Raw genomic sequence first — 15,347 nt, 5'->3', positions numbered from 1 at the left:
CGGCGAGGCGGGGGGGGGGCTGGCGTTGCAGCGGGAGTTGCATTGTACCCAAAGAGCCATGCAACCCCCGCTGCAGCTCAGGCCCCGCCCCCGGCTGCCCATTGGTTGGCCGCCCGCCAGCTCGCTGTCAATCACGCAGTGTAAACAAGGCGCTGATTGGCCGGCCCCTGCGAAAAGCGATGACGGGCCCGGCGAGCGGTTTCAAGGCGGCCCCGGGGCCGAAGGAGGGGGAGAACCGGGGGGCTGTTTCCAGGCTCCCCCCGTCGCCCCCCCCGCCCCGGGTGGACCCCGAGGCCCGGGAGCTGCGCGGGGGAGATCAAAGGCGGCGGCGAGAGGGGAGGGGAACGGGACGGAGTCACCCACCGGAATCACCCAGCGGCTCCGCCGCGCTGCCGGCAGGTCTGCGGGGGGGGCTGCCCGGAACGGGTCGCTGTGCAGTGCTGGGGGGCTGTGCAGAGCGGGGGGGCTGCGTGTGCAGTGCTGGAGTGTGTGTGCAGTGCTGGGGAGCTGTGCAAAGCGGGGGGGCTGCAGTGCTGGGGTCTGCGTGTGCAGTGCCGGAGTGTGTGTGCAGTGCTGGGGAGCTGTGCAAAGCGGGGGTCTGCAGTGCTGGGGGCCGTGTAGCGTTGGGGGGTGCAGCGCTGGGGTCCCATGCGGTGCAGTGTTGGGGGCCCGTGCAGTGGGGGGGTGTGCGGTGCTGGGGTGTCGGGCAGTGCAAGGCGAGGGGGGTGCAGTGCTGGGGGATCACGCAGTGCGATGTTGGGGGGCTGTGCAATGTGAGGGGGGGTGCAGTGCAGTGGGGTGGGTCCTGGCGGTGCAGGGGGGGAAGCGGTGCGATCTGGAGGGGCCTGCGGGGCGGGGGGGCCGTGCGGCGGGGAGGGCGGCGGGGCCGGGGCCGCAGGGCCGGCAGCACCTGCCGCTCCAGCTCCTCGTCGGGGCACTCTTTTTTTTTAAATGAAAGAACGTAATTGATTGAAAATGCTCAAATAAATCCAAATAACTTGTAAAAGATATTAGATTACGACGGAACTATTCATTACGCTGGGACGACAATCGAGTTAGGAGGGAGAGCGGCTGGGGGACACAGCGCAGCCCCTGGGGACCCTGCGGCACCGCACGGACAGACCTGCGCACACCGGGACACACGGACACAGCGCGCTCACGCGCCCCCGGGGACAGGGCACGAGGAACGGGCTGCAGGGACAGACGGCCGGGGACAGACGGCCGCGCCGCGGGGCTCGGCCCTGGCACAGGCAGCGCTGCACGGGGACAGGCAGGTGCCGATGCACGGGGACACACGGACACACGGACAGAGGGACGCAGGATCACACATGCGCTCTGCCGCTTCCACAGCCGCGGTGCCGGCAGCGCAGCCGGGGTGAGCACCGTGGGCTCGTCGGCACAACCGGGATTTCTCCTCCAGCCGGGTGAGGAGCGGGGCAGGGGCCGGGCAGCAGGAGCGCGGACGCGCTGGGACCCTCTGGGGACGGAGCCTGGCTGTCCTGTCCCCTTGATGCACCCCCTCCCTGCATCCTGCCCCCAACAAGCTCTTTTCATCCCGTGGTTATTTTCCCCGTGGTGTTTCAAAGCGGCTGCCGGAGCACGGGCTGAGCTGTGCGGCCGGACCCGGGCACCCCCCAGGGAAATCTACCACGGGGAGCGGGGTGGCAGATCCCGACCGCCCGGGGAGCATCTCCCGGGCCTGTGTACGGCAGCACCGAGCCGCAGCCCACACCGGGGAAACGCAGTGAAACAGCCCTGTTGGATCCTTCCCCCTCTGGGAAAGGGCTCTGGCCCCGATAAATAACCTTACGGATTAACCCAGCGCAGGGAACGTTGCTGAGCGGGAGCACAAGGCAGATCGCGGCGCTGGGGTGACTGCTGGCTGGGAGCAGCGCGGTGGGCTGGGCCGGCACATTGTTCTGCCGCCGGCGGTCGGGGAGAGTTCGGGAACAGTTTCTCGACCGCAAAATATGTTTAACAAAACCCCAGTGGCCGTGCAGCTCGTCCTTCCCCCGCGAGTGCCGGGGTGAGCGGGAAGGTGGAAAACCCCCTGGTGCTGGGCCCAAGTCGGGCTGGTGGAGCCGCGAGATATGGGAGCCCCGATCCTGCACCCCTGGGAGCACAGCCCCGTGGGAACAACCCCCCGCGGGTTGTCAGTGAAGAGACCCTGGCTGGGTGCGATTAAAACCAGTTTAATGACACCCACCCCGCCAATCCCACAGCCGCCTTTGTCCGAGCCCGGGGCGGCCCCATCGGGATCCGAGACAAAGGGCGGCGGGAGGGGCTGGGGCCACCGAGCCCGGGGACAGGGACCGAGTCCAGGGATGGGGATTGGGGATCGTGTCCCTCCTGCTGCCCATTGTCCGGCCAGACCAAGGAGGGGTGACAACCTGTGCTGAGGCCCCGGGGCCAGGCGTGGGGAGGGGGTGTCCTGGGGTGGCTGCTCCAGGGCGGCTCGTCCTGTGGCTCTGCGTCGTGGCACAGCACGGCATTGCATGGCCCACCATGGCACGGCGTGGCGCAACGCAGGCGGCTCAGCCTCCCGGCGTGCAGGGCAGGCGGGTTTCCAGCCGGGTTTCCACCCGGGTTTCCAGCCGGGTTTCCAGCCGGCGGCGGTGTTGCCTGCGCGGCACCAGGCTGCTGCGAACAAGGGTCGTGTTTGCAGCACAGTGGGGAGAGGCAGCTCGGCACTGCTGTCACCTCCGCTCCCAGCCTGGGGACACCGTCCCCTGCACTGTGCTCCGGGGAGGTTCCTGTGGGGGTGCAGGGAGCTGCTCTGGGGTCCAAAGGAAAAAGGAAGGAACTTAACTCCCATTAACTGTCCCATTGTATCGGCCGTGGTAATAATCGGGTTTGCTAATGCAATTGCTGCTGCGATGTGAAAATCCTGCTGGAAAATGTATTAGAGCAATTATCCGCCTCACTCCGCAGCCGGGTGTAGCATTAATATTCAATTTTGATGTGGAAGTCCTATTATGTTAATGACTTCAGTGACAAAAGTCATTAATGTAAGACTTTTCCTTTATGGTGTGGCATCAGCCGGGGTGAACACCCCCGCGACACCGGTGCGTGTGGCGGGATCGGGGGTGCACACGCCAGGGCGGCAGCAGGGGCCGCGGTGCTGTGGGGGGGCCGGGCCCCCTCCCCGCTCCACACGGACCCTCGTGTCTCAGGCAGCCCCTTCCCCCGGTGCTGCCGGTGCAGGGCCCGGCCGCTGTGCCGTGCTGAGGGCACGGCAGTATTGGCTGTGCCGGGGCCCCGGGAGGCACGGGGCGGATTAACCGCGCCGCAGCGCAGCCGGCAGCGGCACTCCCTCTGCCGCAGATGCCCTCCTTTGTTCTCTCCCCGAGCCAGGGGAGATGCACCGGCGCTTCTCTGCCTGCTGGAGAGCGCAGCAGTGCCGGCCCAGTGATCAGCGGCATCCCTGCCTGCCCCGGGGACACCAGGGCTGCCCCCCTGCCTGGCTGATGTGGTGCTGCTGCTGGCGCTTTGGGCAGCATCGTAGGCCTGGAGGGACGGACACCGTGTCCTTGGGCCATGCCAGAGGTGCAGCCTGAGCCTGGCCCCACAGCAAATGTGGTGGTGAGGGCAGCAGCCCTCGCTCCAGCCATCACCAGCCCCCGCCATGGCTCCCCGATGGGAACAGTCCCCACCATGACAAACAGTGTCCTGGAGCACAGGAGGGGGCTGGAACCACCAAATACAGGAGCCAGGAGCTGCCTGTGATGGTGGAAACAACCATGACCTTCACCTTTCCGGCAAAGGGCTGGTCTCAAGCAGCGGTGCTCGCTGCCGCCAGCTGAGAGCAACTGAACGCGGCGGCTTTGCTGTGAGCGCGGCCAGGCTGCGGGCGGCCCTGCGGCCCCGGCGTGTGGCCGGTCTGGTGCTGGGGCCGCTTGGGAAGCAGGAAATTTCTCACGGGCCAAGGAGGGGCTGGCGCTTCCCGGATGTGACCCACGCGCTGGGGTTTCCATGTGGCCCTTTCCACACCTCGTGTGTGGGTCCTGCCCGGTGCAGCCGCCATGGCAGCTCCCGGTCCCCTCTGCATGGTGGGTACTCGGCGCAGCCGGGTCCCAGCACACAGACTGGCACACGGTGGTGTGTCCTCGTCCGGGGTCCCTGTGCGGTGCAGCTCCGGTGCTGAGCTGGTGGCTGGTGCCAGCAGCCCGGGCAGCCGCAGCACACAGGGCAGGTGGCCCGGCATGAACAGGGCACGGCTGGACACGGCTCCTCAGGGCTGCTGGGGACACCAACACTGTCCTGGGGACACGGCAGCCCATGGGGGACATGGCTGCTGTCCTGGGGACACAACCAGTCCTTGGGACACAGCTGGGTGCTGGAGGCGCCCGGAGCACCATGCCCTGGAGTCCCCACCCGGCAGGTGGAGCAGCCCAGCCCGGGTGCAGGGCCTGCGGGTGCCGGGGGGGCAGCACGGCGGCCACAGAACCACCCGCGGGGAGAGGCTCCCGGTGAGCGGTGCCTCGGTCTTCCCAGGAGAGCGGGTCGTGCCGGGAGCGGCGTGGCCGGGCCCGTCCCGGGGCGGCTCCGTGTCCCCGGGGCTGCTCCGTGTCCCCGGGGCTGCTCCGTGTCCCCGGGCCCGGCGGTGGCGGCTCCGCGCGCACGTGGCCGGGCCGGGACACACGCACCCGCCCCTCCCCTCCCCCGCGCGCGCCCATTGGTCCACCCTTCCCCATCCCGCGCGCCCATTGGCCCCGGCGCCCTCCACAAACAAAGGCCGGTGACCGACGGGGGCCCAGCGCGCCGCTCTGATTGGCAGAGCGACGGCCAGGGGGCGGGACGAAGGGGAGGGACTAATCCGGACAGGCCGCGCCCTCCGAGCCGCCTGATGCCCTAATAAGGAGCGGGGCGGGGCGCTCCCATTCATCGCGCAGAGGAGGGGCGGGGCGACCGTGTGGCCCCGCCCACACTCGCCGCGCGCGCTCTGGGTGAACGGATCGGGCCCGCAGCGGGTAGGTGCGGGAGGACCGGTCGGTGCGGCTCGGTGCGTCCGGTACACGCGTGAGTACGTGCGGGTGGGGAGCGTGTGCGCGCGCGCCGCTGTGACGGTGCCCGGGCTCGCGTGGGTCCCCGTGCAGCCCCCGCGGGGGTGTCCCCGGGGCTGCGGAGCCGCCTGCGTCCGCGCGGCCCCACGTTCGTGTTGTGCTGGGGTTGGGGGATCTTCCCGGGGGGGTTCGGACTGTGCACCCCCGGCCGGGGCCCCACACCACCCAGCCCCGGGCAGCACCCTCTTCCCCACGGCCTGGGGACACCCACCCCGCGGCACACACCCGCTGTGGGGCCACACGTGTCGTGGGTCAGGACACTGGGGTGACACTGGGGGGCCGCCACAGCCTCTTGCCTCCCCCATGGACAGTCTGGGTGGTTTAACCCACGTCACTTCCCTCCCGGATAAATCACACGGGTAAATCGGGTTCCTCTCCCCCTTTTTCCTAATAGTGACCATAAATTTATTTGCATTTCCAATCTGCCAGGTATGCGCATGACACATGGCGGCTTCCAGCCCGCGCCGCAGATATGGATTGAACTTTAGTCTCCAAGCAATTAAGGTGTCTGAAACTGCACTTCATTAATGGTTGTTATGCAATAAAAGCGATAAAACTGCCCTTATTTGCAATATAAAAATGCAATTTATTTTAATTTATGTTTTTAAATACTTGCTGGGTTGTTCCTGGGCTCTGCCAGGCATTTGTCTTTGGGGCCAGCGGGGGGAGCAGCCCTGGGCTGTGGGGCGGTGGGTGCTGCCCCCAGGGAGGGGGTCACTGGGTGCTCTGCTCCCACCCTGCTGTGCCCTTCGCTGTGCCCCCCTTGCACAGGGAAGGGAGGGCAGGGGTGTCCCTGGGGGGGTCATGCGAACCCCATGGATGCTGCGGCACAGGGTTCCCCTGACCTGGAGCTGCCACCCCACGGAGACGAGCTCTGGTGCAGACAAACCCCAGCGGTGAGCAGGGAAGGGGCAGCGCGGGAGCTCCTGCACCCGCATCCCACCAGGCAGAGACAGACTGGGCTTTCCCTGGGCCAGCACCACCTGTGGGAGCTGCAATCCCGCCTGTGCTCGGCACGGTGCACCGCTCCAGCACACCTGTGCGCTTTCCAGGGAATTCAGCGCTTGCTCTTGGCAGGTTTGCGGGGGGAAAACGGCCCCAGTGCTGCTGGGGGGGGTCTGGCTGTGGCTGGCACCCCGATGGATGGGGGGACAGAGACCCCAGCACATGGTGCGGGCAGGATTTGGCTGTTGGTAACAGCTGAGCAGCAAAGGCAGTTGAGGAGCTGGAGAGAACTTGTTCCCTTGGGACCGACACGGACAAGCCCCGGAGCAGCGGGAAGGACAAGGGGACGATGCTGGTGGGAGCTGCTGCTCCTGGGGCATAAATAAAACAACCCGAGGAGGCAGCAGCAAGCAGGCGGTGACGGCTGCAATATCGGGCAGTTATTGCAAGCAATAAATAGATCTGCTGGCTCGCAGGGAGCCCTTTGGGCTGGTGGTAATTACCCTTCGCAGTGCTCTTGCCAATGGCTGCCGGGTGCCCCCCCTGCTACAGCCGGTTCTGTTTTCCTGCATTTTAGTCATTTTTTGGCTACTTCATCCCTTTCACAGCCCATCCCCTTCGCTGAGCAGTGGAGCGTTGAGCCCCTGTTGATCTGGGGGGACAGGGGTGGGTTGGTTGGGGTGGGGGCTCTTGTACCCACAACAAGGTGCACAGTGACGCTGGTGACGGGGAGCGATGGGGACTTGTCTTGGGTGACGGTGCCGAATGGGAGAGTGCGGCTGTCCCTGCAAGGGGACACTGACAGCTGGCACTGAGCCACAGGCTGGCATGGGCGGGCTGGTTTTGGAGAGGGTGCACATGCCAGCGGCGTTCCCAGAGACAGGATGGAGACCACCCGGCGTGGGCAGGGGGCCGGCAGTGCCAGCCCCAGGTTTGCCCCGGGAAGGGGCAGCTGCCGGTGCCGGCCCGCGGTACACGGTGGTTGTGCCACGGCGTGGGGCCTCGTGCAACCCGTATATTCGGTAGCAGGAGCTGATGGGTTGCAGGCGAGCGGCTGCAGGTGGTTTGGATTGTGGCGGCGCTGGGGACACGGCGATTGGAAACACATTGTGCAGGGAGCACCGCGGCAGCGCCCGAGCTGTCCCCAGCCTGTCCCAGGGACCCCTCCACACAGCGGGGTCTCTCCCCTCCTCGCCCCCATCCTGTGCCTGGGAACCACGTCCCATATGGGACCTGTGCACCAACACCCCGAGGGGACTCCCCATCCCACTGGGGGACACTCGGGGACACCAGCACATCCCCAGCGCAGGGAAACGGAGCCGGTGCTGCCGCTGGCCCCTGAGCTCGCGCAGCACCTGGAGGGAATTAAGCGAACGCGTTCACCTCCCTGCAAACCTTTTGTAGAGTGAATTCCTGTGGTTACCCGTTGAAATTGCTGCAAATTATACAAGCGGCATGTGTTTTGTTCCAGCGGACACATGCTGTGGATGGACAGACCCACGGCCGTGCTGGAGTCAGAGACCAGCTCGTGCACCCGGGCGATGGGGCCCGCGGGGGCCGTTTGTTTGCAGCGTGGCTCATGGGTGGGGTTTGGTGGGTGCTGTTGGGGGCTCAGCGAAGCAAACACGGGTGCAGAGCGTGGGGTGGGCAAGGGGCCTCTGCAGGGCCTGGGAGCGGGGGTGCGAGGCTTTGTGCAACACGCTGCTGCCACGCATGTGCACGTGTGTTCACTTGCATGCGTGTGCCTGCAGGTGTGTGCATGTGTGCACGTGTGGGTGCGAGCATGCATTTGTGTATTTGTGTGCACATGTGCACGTGTGTGCATGCATGTGAATACCCTTACATGCATGCACATGCACCTACACGTATCTGCATGTGTGCATGCATGTGCACGAGTGTTTATGTGTGTGCACATGTGTACGTGCATGTGCATGCATTTTCATGGATGTATGCGCATGCATCTGCAGGTATATGCATGTGTGCACACGTGTGCATGCATTTGCATAAATGCATGTGCATGTATCTACATGTGTAGGTGTGTGTGTGTGCATGCTGGTGCATGCCTGCACGTGAATGCCTGCGCATGTATCTGCATCTGTGCGTTCCTGTGTGCACGTGTGAGCATGCCTGCGTGCCCTGTGTGTGCCCGGCTCTCGGGGGAGCCCCCAGCCCGGGGGACACCCCGGCTCCGCTCGCACTCCAGCTCTCCCAGGAGAAGCGGGCACGGTCCTCCAAGGCGGCAGGAGCGGCCCGCTCGGCGCCGCTCTGCCCCGCGCGTCTCGCTGCCCATCCCCATGACTTCCCGGAAGCGCCAGCAGAGCAGCGGACCCCGGAAGTGCCGCTGTGGCCGGTGCCGGGCCGGTCCCGCCATGGCGGCCGCGGGCGGCTGAGGAGACACCGGGGGCTGCGAGCCGGGCCCCGCACCGCACCGCACCGCACCGCGGGGCCGCCCCCGCCGCGGGCCATGGCGGCGGCGGCAGCGGCCGGTTCCAACTGGGGCCTGATCATGAACGTGGTGAACAGCATCGTGGGGGTGAGCGTGCTCACCGTGCCCTTCTGCTTCCGAGAGGTGAGCTCGGCCGGACCCGCCGCTGGCTCCGGCCCGGGCGGGCGGTCCCGCCGGTGTCCCCGTCGCGCTGGGGCCGGTGGAGGCACCGGGAGGGCCGGGGGGCGGCAGGGCGGGATCCCCTCGCAGGGACCCCCGAGCGGGGTGTGGGGGTCGGTCGGTCCCCGGTCCGCGTCCCGCCCCGCGGCCCCCTCGGCGCCGTCTCTGCCGCAGGAACCGGCCGCCCGGGCCGGGGAGCACCCGGAGATCCCGTCTGCACGTTCCCCGCGGTCTGAACTCGGGGGGCTGGCAGGGGACGGGCAGCGAAGGAGGCGCTGAAGCCGGACGGGTCGTCCCTTGTACCAAACAACGCGGTTTTTCCTTTTCATGAGGCCTCCAATTAATAATTTCTGCTTTGCTTGGGAGGAGAAGGGGAAAAAAGTGGATTAATTTCTCCCTGTGATAACTGCGGGTCAGCTCGGGGGCGTCTGCACTCCCGGCGTTGAGCCCCCGCTCCCCTCCCGGAGCTGGAAACCGGGCAGGAAAAAGGGACCCAGAGCTGGCATCGCTGCTGCCCGTTTAAAGGCACCTGCTGAACAAGTGTCCTGCGTTTAACATCCCCCGCTGCAAACGTGTGAGCCAGCGCTGGCAGTGAACTCGGATGTTAGTTTACACTCTCAAATAGTTCTTGTTTAATAAGGTTACAACAGTTTGTGCCTCAGCACCAGGAGCAATCTCTCTGCTCGATGTGAACCTGCTGTGAGCTCCAGAGAGCGCTGGGGGTGAGCGAGGGGGCTGTGGAAATTCTGCTGCACAAACTGCTCCCAGTTCGCTCTTTGGTGCTTAAACTGGTGCAGCTGGGAGCTGTGGGAAACAGGTGGCTGCTCCACGTCATCCCTGGGCCGCGGGGACGGTAAAAATGAGCTGGTACGCGGTGTTTTTCGGGGCTGCTCTGAGGTCAAGGGAATCCCCGAAGAGGCAAAAGGTGGCGGAAAGGGCGGGAGCCTGGGGGCAGCGGGCGTGCGGAGCCGCCGGTGCGGAGCCGCCGGTTCACCTGCGCCCGTCTCTCCCCGCTCCCCTTGCAGTGTGGCATCGTCCTGGGAGCTCTGCTGCTGGTGTTCTGTTCCTGGATGACTCATCAATCCTGCATGTTCCTGGTGAAATCCGCCAACCTCAGCAAGCGCAGGACCTACCCCGGCCTCGGTGAGGATTCTTAGCTCCAGGCCTTGTTTTGTTTTTGTTTCTTAAACTGTGGTTTTACTCTGACCTCTTAATTTACAGCTTTCATACTGATTTTGTTGAATAGCACATGGTTTCTTGATGTAGTTTTCAATTTGCCTTGTTTTCCTCTGCCGGGCTCCCTCCCCACCCCATGTCCCCGGGGGAGCGCAGGGTTTAATTCTGCTCTCGACAGCGCAGTCGAGAGGCGCGGGATTGTTTTGACTCTGCAGGGCAGGGGAGGAGATGCAGCGCTGACTGATCAAAGCCTAAGTTTTCGGGAGCTGGCGTAGCGGGCATCTGGTGTAAATTATCGGTCTCGGCACGAAAGCCGCGAGCTTCCCCACCCAGCGAGCGGCGGGGACATCGGGTTCTGCCAGCGGAGAGCCTGGCACGGCGCTGGGGCTGCCGGGACCCGAGCTGCCGGCGCGGTTGTGGCCGAGCAGGGAGGAAACAACGCGCGGGGTTCCAAGCGGCCAAGAAAATAAAACCATCTGCGAGACTCGTGTGGGGCTTTGGCAGAGCCCGGCAGCCCCGTCTGCAGAGCTCGTCGCCTCTGCACTGGTGCCAGGGTTGGCTCCTGCTCGTGACCTCTGCTGATTCTGACCCACTTGGGGGGCAGGAGGGGCGATTGGGTTCCAGTCTGCTCTGTTGGCGCGTGAAACGGCAGGAAAAGTAGTCTTTGCCTTGTTTTCCCTTATTTCTCTGGAGGAGGAGGGAGCTGGCTGGCACTGCCCGAGGTAAAAGAGCTGAAGCAACGCACGGCTCGCTCGCGGACCCTGTTGTTGGCAGACAGGTTTCCTCCACCATCAGGTGTTGCTCCCGCGCTGCACGTCTTGGCGTCTGCCAAGTGATATCTGCTCAAAACAGAAAAGAAGGAGAAGTTCTGTGGTCTTGGAGGTTGTTCCTGCAACGCTGGAGCGAAGGGGGAGCCCCCAGGGAGTGCCTGACTTGTCCCCGCTGCCCCCAGCCCAGCTGCCCGGCTCCCTGTCCCCTCACAACGCGCCTTTGTGAGCCACTTCCCCGGGTACAGAGCGTCCCCGCGGCCTTGGAGCGGCTCCCGGGGAGCAGGGATCCTCCGTGCCTTCGGAAGCCAAGGAGCTGGAACACACAGGGGGCCAGTAACGCTGCTAAACTTCCTGGCACCTCCTGGCACGCGAACGCTGGCGCTGAATGAAACGTCTCTGCCCTGGGAGAGGTGCCACCGGGAGGGACGGCCCCAGAGGAAAAGCGGCGCTCCTGCAGACGCATCCTAATGCAGCGAGGTCGAGCAGCTCCACACAGACAGTCTTTGTCACCGGGGTTTCGCGCCCGGGGACATCTGCGAGGGATCCTGGCAGCCCCGCGGCTGGTGCTGTGGGAGGCTTTGGCAGTGCCGAAAGATGTAAGAAAGTTTTGCAAATTAACTTCTGTCAGGCAGTCCCTTCCGGAGGAACACGGGGAGCGACCGTTCCAGCTCCAGAGGAGCCAGGGCTGTGTGGGGCTGATCTCTGGCCCAGACGCCCTCGCTCCGCAGCACTCTGGGCCTAAGGGCTCGGGTATTAAAAATATGTTGTTGTTGTTCGCCACCGTTCTGCGCTGCCTGGAAGGGAAGGGCCATGGACAGATGTGTGGACACACAGAATCATGCCGCCTTCCCAGACAGACTTTAAGCAGGAGATGAGTTAATTCCCCCGTGCAGGCGCTGGCAGAGCGCAGGGAGGCAGCTCGGCCCCCGCGGAGCAGAGTCCCGAAACGCAGGTTGCCCGTTCTGGTAACCACACGTGGTTTGAAAGAGCTGCTCTAATTGCTGCGCGGACTCAGCTCTGCCCAGCTGCTCAGGCATCTCCAGATCCCATTCCGAAGATGCTCGACTGTACCATTTATTTTACAGTTGTCGTCTCCTTCCTCCTTGAAGATAAAGGATCCAATTTTTTCCGTTGTCCCCAGATGGGGACATCTGGCGTGTTCCCATCAGAACGTCACTTCAGAACAGCCGGGGAGGCCGGTGGGTGTTTCTCAGTGTCTCCGGCCCGAGCTGCAGCTGTTGTCGGGAGGACGGGGCTGGGTGTGATGCGAAGGGGCTTGCGGGTCCTGCCGGGCTGGTCTGGCCCAGCCCGTGGGAGGGATGTTCTCCTCTCACCGGTTCCCCTCTCCCTCCCTGGCCATGGGACCGACCCCAGGGCTGTTGGGTTCCTCTCGTCTCCCGGGTCCCACGCGAGGTGTGTGCTGGAGGCCGCGCGGTGCGGCTGCTCCTGGCACCCGGGTGTCACCGAGCCCCCGCCCGTTTGCAGTGCTACCCCACGCAGCAGCTCCACTTTATTTGCTGCTGTGGGTCTCCTGCCATCCTTTTTTGTCTCATTCTGTGGGGGAACATCTTGTTTCCTTAATTTTTAGCCCAAGCAGAGTCCAAGGAAATCAGAGTTTGTACATTAATGTTTAAAATAGCAGAGGATGCTTCCAGAAGCGGCTGAAGTTTGTTCTCGGGCGGCCGCCGGGGACGTGTGCGGCACCTTGAGAGGGGCCGGGGAGCCCAGGGTGGTGCTTTTCATGTGGGGCCTCCGCAGTGAAGCAGCGGGCAGTGTGGTCTGTGCTTGGAACGGGAGGTCTCAATTCCCATTCTGCCCAGCGAGATCTAAAAATACCAGCGGAGTTTTCTTGGCATCTTCTTTTTGAGAAAAAACACAATGATTTAAAGACTACTGATCATTTTCTGCTATAAGCTCCAACCCAAGGGTGGGAGGGGAAAGAGAAAGAAGTGTCTTGGCAGCAGCCCTTTGGTGTGGGCTGGGAGCACTGGTATTCTGGTACGGATTGAGTGTTCTGGGCACCATCTCCCTCTCCATCCAGCAACGTCAGGGAGTGGGAAGATAAAAATAAAAAGGCGAGTTTGATTGAAGTTTTGCACTGCAGTAACTTTTCGCCACACAGCATCTTATACGTGCGTATTTTCTCTTCCGCGCTGACTTTGCTTTAATGGTTGCCATGTGCGACTGCTACTTCACACCACTTCTTTTGGTTTTTTTGATAGAAAAAAAGGAGAACCTGCTTTCTCTTGTTTCCTCGTCTTTGTTCCTGTCTGATGCGGTTTTCAGTTTGCAGAGGGCATGTCTGAAAAAGAAAGTGGGAGGGTGAGCAAGGGAAACGGCCCCAAAACACTACCCGGCAGGTTCCAGCTGCGCTTTGCCGCTGCTGTCGTTAATGTCGAACTTGCGCGTGTGCCACGTTCTGGACCTTTCTTTGACTAACTACAACATTTTTTTGTTCTCTTCTGCCAGCATTTCACGCCTATGGAAAAGCAGGAAAAATGTTGGTGGAAACAAGGTAATCCGCTCCTAATTTAGAGTATGCATAGTTTGGTTTTCTTTAATGAACAACACTGCTCTGTAGCCTCTCATGCCCTTGCTGTGCTCTCGTTTCTTGCCCTCCTGCCTTCCCTGGCCCTGAAATCCCCCACCACCCGGACTCTGAACCACAGGCACGTCGCTGGTGGCCGTTTGCCAGGGCCGAGGTCCCTGCCAGGGTTAGCGGGAGGGAGGGAGCAGCGCTGGCCCCCTCGGACCCACCCTTGGGCTGTCGGTCGCGGCCGCTCCTGCGCGGGGTGCCGGGTGATGGGTGTGTGACGGGGAAATCCCGTCTCCATGGCGGCACAGGCTCCGGTTCCTCGTGTGACCCCACACACAGAAGGTCCCCCTGGGGTCTCAAGCAGCCATGCTGGGATGTGGTCACAGCAGAGGGGCTTTGGTGGAGGCGTCTGAGCCCAGGCCAGGCCGTGGTGCTGGCTCCAGCTCTCTCCCCACCTGCAAAATGCTGCAGAACACTTAAGAATATACGGAATATTTATTGGATGTTACTCGACCGTGCAAACAATTGCTGTAATGGCCACAGGGATGCTGTATAGTTGGGACTGGAGAGCGGTGCAGGCAGTCGGGAGTGGGAGGAGAGGCCGTTGGTAGGACAGTCCCTCCATTAAGGTGTGGTCCTGTTTGTGGAAAGAAGTTTGAGCTGATGTGTTGTCGAGACTTTGATGGTGGGTCCGTGCTGCAGGGTGTGGGGCTGCGAGAACCTCTTACTGATTCCTTTAAATGTTTTTTCTGAGAAATAGTGCAGTTCTTGCCATCTCCGTGGTCTTTGTTTAAATTCTGCTGTGGCTCCCAAGAGCAGTTAAGCCCTCGCGCGTGTCAGCAGAGCTGCGTCTCTCGCCAAGCCGTTGGTGTGGATGGGGGTTTTTGGTCTTTATTTGGCTGGGGCTGAATGCGGAGCTGGTGCCCTGCCCTCGGTGAGCCCGAGGACCCCAGCGTGGTCGTCCCCTCGAGCAGCCCCCGCAGGCAGAAAAGCCGCTTTCCCGCTGGCTGCCAAATGTGTTTTCAGTGTGGGTTCAGCAGAATTCGGGTCTCGTCTCCACCATGACTTGCCAGAAGGCTGTGTCAGAGGGCGGGTGTGCGCTGGAGCGCGGCTGAGGCTGCTCTGCCTCCCAGCACAGGCGAGGGACTGCGCAGGATTTTAAGTCATTTTGAATGTTCCCACGTAGCTGTTTCTATTCAGCTCGTCTGGATGTTCCTCGGTGAACAGCGGGTGCAGTAGGGTCCTCAGCAACCCACAGCTGCTGTGGTTGTGCGCAGGGTGTAGCCCTGGTGGTGCTCAACCTTGGTCTGATCCTTCCCCAGCACTGCGCTGAGTGTAGGACGTCCCTCGCTCCCAGCGTGTGGACCGGAGCCACGTTCTCCTGCTCACGTGTCGTGGCTGGGGGTCCTGTCACCCCAGGCTGGGTTACGGCAGCGTCTCCAACCCAGCCCTGAGCACCAGCCTGGGCTCCTTCCCTGGCGAGGGCTGCGCGGGGGCCGAATCCACTGGGGACGTGGCTGCTGACACCTGGCCAGGGGCAGGAGCTGTGTTTTGGGATTCCTGCTCCAGCCCCTAACCTGCCTGCATTTAATTGGTTTTGCTAACCTGCCTGTATCTGGTTGTTTTTGCAGCATGATTGGGCTGATGCTGGGAACTTGCATCGCTTTCTATGTTGTCATTGGTGACCTGGGATCCAACTTCTTTGCCCGGCTGCTTGGATTTCAGGTAAATAAACGCTCACCGTGGGTTAAATCCCCACATCTACAATGCGGACAGTGGTCCCAGTTCCCGCACCGCGTGTGCCTCGGGTGGCGCGGCGCGGCCCGCCTGGGCATGCGGCCCCGGGCACTGGGGCTGCTTGGTGCTGAGCTCTCACAGCGCCTTGTGCGCAGAGCGTTCAGCTCCGTGAAGTCCTGGGATTCCAGACATATGGCGAACAATCAGACGTGTAAAACCTCCAATAAGGCACTTCCAACAAAAGAATTCCTTTTAACTTGGTCGCTGCTAATTCTGGAGCAGATTCCTGGAGGAGGTGATGCTTCCTGCCCAAATTCCTGCCCCGAATGGGGGGTGACAGACGGTTCTTCTGGCCGAGCTCTCACCCCCTTGCAGCCCCCTGGTTCAAGAGGGATTTGTCCTGTCCTTTGCTGCTCTGATGGCCAGATTTACCATGCGCCTGGCTCCCTTTCGGATGAAATGAGGTGTGTGCTGAGGCCGGTGTTGGCTGGAGCCGCAGTGCCCGGGGTGCTGGT

At 63.0% G+C, this 15,347-nt stretch overlaps 2 protein-coding genes and 1 long non-coding RNA gene across 4 annotated transcripts in view; all 3 read left to right on the top strand.

The window, feature by feature from the left end:
* Window positions 1–164: 164 nt before the first annotated feature.
* Window positions 165–2,999, top strand: LOC136109774 (uncharacterized). The gene is made up of 2 exons (XM_065852681.2): window positions 165–399; window positions 1,008–2,999. Exons 1-2 carry the CDS (start codon window positions 180–182, stop codon window positions 1,802–1,804), a joined length of 1,017 nt encoding a protein of 338 aa, XP_065708753.1. The 5' UTR covers window positions 165–179; the 3' UTR covers window positions 1,805–2,999.
* Window positions 3,000–4,729: 1,730 nt separating this feature from the next.
* Window positions 4,730–5,628, top strand: LOC139829361 (uncharacterized). The gene is made up of 2 exons (XR_011741815.1): window positions 4,730–5,019; window positions 5,493–5,628. It is a non-coding gene; the product is annotated as an uncharacterized lncRNA (long non-coding RNA).
* A 2,706-nt stretch (window positions 5,629–8,334) lies between these two features.
* The window catches only part of SLC38A10 (solute carrier family 38 member 10), a 33,303-nt gene continuing 26,290 nt past the window's right edge, over window positions 8,335–15,347 (top strand). The window contains exons 1-4 of one of the 2 annotated variants that reach the window (XM_065852308.2): window positions 8,335–8,577; window positions 9,639–9,756; window positions 13,029–13,074; window positions 14,727–14,820. In XM_065852308.2, coding sequence (XP_065708380.1) covers window positions 8,473–8,577; window positions 9,639–9,756; window positions 13,029–13,074; window positions 14,727–14,820 — 363 coding nt within the window. In that variant the 5' untranslated portion in view covers window positions 8,335–8,472. Of the gene's footprint in view, window positions 8,578–9,638; window positions 9,757–11,601; window positions 11,759–13,028; window positions 13,075–14,726; window positions 14,821–15,347 lie in introns of those variants that run through there. The other variant, XM_071816640.1, reaches the window with a different exon arrangement.

Source organism: Patagioenas fasciata, chromosome 18, assembly GCF_037038585.1.
Source record: "Patagioenas fasciata isolate bPatFas1 chromosome 18, bPatFas1.hap1, whole genome shotgun sequence".
Taxonomy (NCBI): domain Eukaryota; kingdom Metazoa; phylum Chordata; class Aves; order Columbiformes; family Columbidae; genus Patagioenas; species Patagioenas fasciata.
This window is presented reverse-complemented; position numbering and strand designations above follow the sequence as displayed.

Excerpts from the sequence above, each read along its gene's own strand:
- LOC136109774 (XM_065852681.2), top strand. The coding sequence starts at position 180 with ATGACGGGCCCGGCGAGCGGTTTCAAGGCGGCCCCGGGGCCGAAGGAG. Across the intron at positions 400-1,007 it reads CTCCGCCGCGCTGCCGGCAG|ATATTAGATTACGACGGAAC; the intron begins GTCTGCGGGGGG and ends AACTTGTAAAAG.